Source organism: Oncorhynchus clarkii, chromosome 5, assembly GCF_045791955.1.
Source record: "Oncorhynchus clarkii lewisi isolate Uvic-CL-2024 chromosome 5, UVic_Ocla_1.0, whole genome shotgun sequence".
Lineage (NCBI taxonomy): Eukaryota > Metazoa > Chordata > Actinopteri > Salmoniformes > Salmonidae > Oncorhynchus > Oncorhynchus clarkii.
In genome coordinates, this window is record NC_092151.1 from 43,829,043 (window position 1) to 43,835,336 (window position 6,294).

Genomic DNA, 6,294 nt, shown 5'->3' on the forward strand with positions numbered 1-6,294 from the left:
GCTTGGAAAGAGATGAGTGATGTGTAATTCCCATTGGAATCCAGCCACAGTGGGGCTAACCAACATGTAGGATCTTTTTATCCTTCTGCAACCTGCATCCATAACTATTTCCAGGGTTGGGAAGACTAAAATATGAGACTACCTTAAACATCTAAACTGGAACAACCATTTCAGTAACATATGCAATAAGTCCAAGTAACCGATTGGAATAGTTTAGAACAATTTATGTTATTTATATTTGAGTAGCTTGATATGAATTAATCAATCAATGAACATGCAAATACATAGATATTGAAACAAATATATATTTCTAAATCAACCGTATAGATCATGCTGGGAAATATGATAATGCTGAGCATGGTTTTGGTTCAACTCTGGTTATTAACACCAGTACTGAGGATATTTTAACCCACTGAGTGTTAATTTAAATCTTTACAGCCTTCATTGAATTCTTGAATCAACACAAAATATTTCAACAACCTTTCCAAATTCTGAAGAACCGTAGATGCCACATCAAGCACCCCACACTTAACTCAAAGGATATTTATCGCACAAGTGTTCATAAAGGAATCTTAAGAGCTGAGGAAGAAACATTTAAGAACCTTACTTTTTTTTCAGTGCAGATCACATGTCAAACTCATTCCAAGGAGGGCTGAGTGTCAGTGGGTTTTCACTCCTCCCTTGTACTTGATTCATTCATTAAATTCACTAATTAGTAATGAACTCTCCTCACCTGGTTGTCTAGGTCTTAAGTGAAAGGACAAACAAAAAAGCTGCAGAAAGTAGGCCCTCCATGGAATGAGTTTGACACCCCTGGTGTAAATAGACCTGGAGAGACCTAGCTAGCCCAATTCTGATATTTTGCCAAATTACAGTCAAAAGAGCTTATCTGATTCATCAAAATACCAATTACTGGAAAAAGATCTGAATTAGGCTGATGTGTAAATGGAAAAAGATCATAATTAGGCAGAGGCAGTCTAACTCTGACGTTTTATTACACAAATTTGTATTTTGACCAATCGCATCAGATCTTTTCACATCAGCTCTTTTTCAAAGCTGATCTGGTTGGTCAAAATACCAATTTGAAAGATAGGCAGATAGGCAGGCAATCCAGATAGAGATGGAACTCACTGTCAGCATTGGAGTGGTAAGGAGACCCCAGGCAAAGAACTCCAGGAAGATGACCACCACAGCATGGGAAACACTGGGTCTGCCAATACCCTGGCCTGGCTGCAACACACAGTAAAGAAAGTCAGCCATTTTAGAACATATTGTATTCCATGTTAAAACATACACTATGGAAATGAGCAGCTCTTACAGTGTTAGAAAAATGTAAACAGCTTTTCAAAAAGGTAACTTGAGATGATCAACATCCACCATTTCACCATAATCACAAAGCATATAAAAAAAAACATTATCAGGACCCTGTAAATCGGTTTGCTGTATTTGAGTGCCTAGACTTATTTTGACAAATGCAGTCTATTCTTTTGGGAAGCAGACATACAATATGCACTATTAGGAAAACAATTTACTAAGGCAACAATGTATTGATCTCCACTCTATACTGTAGATTGTTCTTCTGAATGGGATGGTCAAGAGGAGTCCAAACAAAAATTATCAATAAAAAAAGCCCACTGCTTCTCTGTCAATATGAATCAGTCACTTTGCTATTTGAAGACATCCACGTGGCCATTGTCTCCCAGGACACCCCTGAGCAAGGACAGACAGCAGTGGTATTTGAGGAAGGCAGTGGCATAGAAAAGATAGATAGATTAGCACAGGCCCCTAGCTACTTCACAGCACAGCGTGAGGCAGCCTGCAGCTTGGGAAGCTTGGGACATGGCCGTTATATAACAGTGGAGACGAGATGGGCCCCCCAATTCCCTAGTCCTCACAACTTGAGTGCACCAAGTTTGCTGTGTGTATGTAATATGTATGCGTGAGTGAGGACTGGAGGAGATTGAGATGTGGTTGTGTTCTCAGCTCGCTGTCACGCAAAGAGCAAATCACGTCATCGTCACCTAGTCTAATCTGAGAAATTAGACATACAGTGGGGCAAAAAAGTATTTAGTCAGTCACCAATTGTGCAAGTTCTCCCACTTAGAAATATGAGAGAGGGCTGTAATTTTCATCATAGGTACACTTCAACTATGATAGACAAAATGAGAAAAAAAATCCAGAAAATCACATTGTAGGATTTGTAATGAATTTATTTGCAAATTATGGTGGAAAATAAGTATTTGGTCACCTACAAACAAGCAAGATTTCTGGCTCTTACAGACCTGTAACTTCTTCTTTAAGAGGCTCCTCTGTCCTCCACTCGTTACCTGTATTAATGGCACCTATTTGAACTTGTTATCAGTATAAAGGACACCTGTCCACAACACTCCAAACTCCACTATGGCCAAGACCAGAAACAAAATTGTAGACCTGCACCAGGCTAGGAAGACTGAATCTGCAATAGGTAAGCAGCTTGGTTTGAAGAAATCAACTGTGGGAGCAATTATTAGGAAATGGAAGACATACAAGATCACTGATAATCACCCCGTGGGGTCAAAATTATCACAAGAACGGTGAGCAAAAATTCCAGAACCACACGGGGGGACCTAGTGAATGACCTGCAGAGAGCTGGGACCAAAGTAACAAAGCCTACCATCAGTAACACACTACGCCGCCAGGGACTCAAATCCTGCAGTGCCAGACGTGTCCCCCTGCTTAAGCCAGTACATGCCCAGGCCCGTCTGAAGTTTGCTAGAGGGAATTTGGATGATCCAGAAGAAGATTGGGAGAATGTCATATGGTCAGATGAAACCAAAATATAACTTTTTGGTAAAAACTCAACTTGTCGTGTTTGGAGGACAAATGCTGAGTTGCATCCAAAGAACACCATACCTACTGTGAAGCATGGGGGTGGAAACATCATGCTTTGGGGCTGTTTTTCTTCAAGGGACCAGGACGACTGATCCGTGTAAAGGAAAGAATGAATGGGGCCATGTATCGTGAGATTTTGAGTGAAAACCTCATTCCATCAGCAAGGGCATTGAAGATGAAACGTGGCTGGGTCTTTCAGCATGACAATGATCTCAAACACACCGCCCGGGCAACGAAGGAGTGGCTTCGTAAGAAGCATTTCAAGGCCTAGCCAGTCTCCAGATCTCAACCCCATAGAAAATCTTTGGAGGGAGTTGAAAGTCCGTGTTGCCCAGCAACAGCCCCAAAACATCACTGCTCTAGAGGAGATCTGCATGGAGGAATGGGCCAAAATACCAGCAACAGTGTGTGAAAAGCTTTTGAAGACTTACAAAAAATGTTTGACCTCTGTCATTGCCAACAATCGGTATATAACAAAGTATTGAGATAAACTTTTGTTATTGACCAAATACTTATTTTCCACCATAATTTGCAAATAAATTCATTACAAATCCTACAATGTGATTTTCAGGATTTCTTTTCTCATTTTGTCTGTCATAGTTGAAGTGTACCTATGATGAAAATTACAGGCCTCTCTCATCTTTTTAAGTGGGAGAACTTGCACAATTGGTGTCTGACTAAATACTTTTTTGCCCCACTGTACATTGTAGCCAGGCCTATTGGAGATTGAATCACTGTTTTCTTACCATGCTGTGAAAAATAGACTTAGGCCTAAACGTTAATTTGTGTTGTTTGCTACAAATTAAACCACTGATCTAAAATGAATGTCCCAATCCACTTTGCTGTGATAGCTCAGATTGCATAATAGAATAGAATCTTGTTTATTTTTAAATTAGGCCATCTGTAATTTTGTTTTTGGTCCAGGTCCCCTTTCCAAGGAAACACCATGGTAACACCTTCTATGGTCCTCACAGCTGGCTATTGGCTAGTGTTTAGCCTATGAGGAGGTTTAAATCCGAGGGCACTGTGGGACACACAACTTGCCTGGAGCACCTCCAACATCATCAACACCAACAGTTCATGAAAGGATAGAGGTTACTGCAATAAAAAAAAGTGTCTTATTTTTATTGCAGGGGATCTGGACTCTATTATCTATACATAAAATAAACAAATAGGCTTTAAGCATTTTTATGGCATTATCATGATAATGCACCAGTCAATGAATATGATTATGGAATTATCATGCAAACAGATTGCGTTGAGAGGGTGTTATGTAATACAGTAGGCTAATGGCAGCCGCATGACAATGTTATAGTCTTCATTCAATACGCTATCTGCAGCTAGGCCGACTGAAAGACGCAACCCCGATATATTACCGGACGCGTCCTTCCAATAGAGGTTGCAATGTAACCATCTCCTATCACTATCTATTAACAAATTGATACAAATTTCAAAGCTGTTTGGCAATAGCATTACGGAAAACTGTGGTGCACTGTACGCTGACAGAGCCGTAAAATGTTTCACAAGGTACAGTATCTCGAGCGCAATAATGTCCGTTTATGTCATAACCTGCCGCTACCGCAGGCGCACTCACAGCTGATGTTGCATCCTTTGCCGTTTATGTAAAAATCAGTTGCATTGTTACATACACATTCCCGGTTACAATTGGTAGGATACCGAAATAAAGACAATTAATTCACATACCGTGGGCCCATCTTTCATGATAATTTTCTTGACCAACACTATACGGCTGGTACCCTGATGATCTTTCTCTCCCGGAGCCATCTCCTCATTACATTTTACCGGAGTTACATAGAATCCATGCTGCGTAGGGATCTTCGGTGCACCCGTTTCGTCCAGGATGCCTTCTGATTTAGCCTTGAAAGGCTAGCGGTTATTAAATTACGTGTTTATAACCCAGTAGCCCAAACCGAATTGACAACACCGGCAAATGTACAAAATGGATATTGCACACGTCCTCTCGAATCTCTCTCTGTGCCGAGGACAGCGCACTATGCGATTGAATTTTAGAGAGGAGCTGAAGGACTGACTGTGGATCAGTGCGCGGTTTAATGGCGTCATTTTATGCATCGGCTTGATGTAGGCTGAAGGTTGGAAAAGCTGGTCTGAAATCAGATGTATGGCTAAGCAGCGCTTCTTTCTGCAGCCACAGTAGACTACGGGAAACCACGTGGCACTTGTCTATTAAGGTTTATTCTCCCTCTGGTACAAATAAAACATTAATTTGTGGTTAAATGTATTGAACTGAAAGTACATTACCTAATTTTGGCCTATTCTGAGAAAACATGAGCTGTGATCAATTATTCAAAATAATATAATTGGGAGGCTATATGACGACTCTATGAAGTATGCTGCATTGAATTCTATTGTTTTAGTCTTACATTCACTGTCAAAAAAAGGTTATATCCACTTGCATTCTATTGACAAATCATGCAGTGTCTGTTTTTCTTCCAGCTTTTGCATTCTAGGCTATCAAGTGTAGCATTCTGCATTCACAAGGTCATTTTTTCTTCTGATATATTTATATTCCATGCCCATAAAGTGTGTACTAGGTGGGTAAGTCATGTGAAATAAATTGCTTTACTTTCTGCTCCATGGGGTCTGTTTGTGGTCATTGCTAGGGTTTAGCCAACAAACTATACTAGGATCTCCTAAGGCAAATTCCTTCTCCTCCACAATACTTATGGTAAAGCAAATAAAATCAAATAACATCTTTAGACCAACCCACTTGTGTCTGTTTCTATAGACAGAATGGCCTTAGCAAGTGGACACAGGGTTGACAAGGAAACAAAAGATGAACCGCCAAGCCCCAGGTAAGTAACTCACTCTGTCTGTCTGTCTGTCTGAAACATGAGAGAACATGATCCTCTAGAACAGAGTTTCCCCAAACTCGGTCCGAAGGCTGGGTCCTGGGGCCTTCCCTGGGTGCACATTTCATTTTTTTGCCCTAGCAATACACAGTTGATTCAAGTAACCAACCCATCATCAAGCTTGGATTATTCAGCTGTATAGCGCTACTGCAAAAACCAAAGGTTCACCCTGCCCCAGGACTGAGTTTGGGGAAACACTGTTCTAGAGGATCATGTTTTATTTTTTTATTTTTTTATTTCACCTTTATTTAACCAGGTAGGCTAGTTGAGAACAAGTTCTCATTTGCAACTGTGACCTGGCCAAGATAAAGCATAGCAGTGTGAACAGACAACACAGAGTTACACATGGAGTAAACAATTAACAAGTCAATAACACAGTAGAAAAAAAAGAGAGTCTATATACATTGTGTGCAAAAGGCATGAGGAGGTAGGCGAATAATTAAAATTTTGCAGATTAACACTGGAGTGATAAATGATCAGATAGTCATGTACAGGTAGAGATACTGGTGTGCAAAAGAGCAGAAAAGTAAAT

At 40.4% G+C, this 6,294-nt stretch overlaps 1 protein-coding gene across 2 annotated transcripts in view; it reads right to left on the reverse strand.

Annotated features, from left to right (window-relative positions):
- Nucleotides 1-4,877, reverse strand: part of LOC139410050 (hippocampus abundant transcript 1 protein-like) — a 30,194-nt gene extending 25,317 nt beyond the window's left edge. For both annotated transcript variants that reach the window (XM_071155485.1, XM_071155486.1), the window contains exons 1-2: nucleotides 4,576-4,877; nucleotides 1,132-1,230 (exon numbers count right to left, since the gene is read on the reverse strand). In XM_071155485.1, the coding sequence (XP_071011586.1) occupies nucleotides 1,132-1,230; nucleotides 4,576-4,656 (180 nt within the window). In that variant the 5' untranslated portion in view covers nucleotides 4,657-4,877. The remainder of the gene's footprint in view (nucleotides 1-1,131; nucleotides 1,231-4,575) is intronic.
- Nucleotides 4,878-6,294: the final 1,417 nt, after the last annotated feature.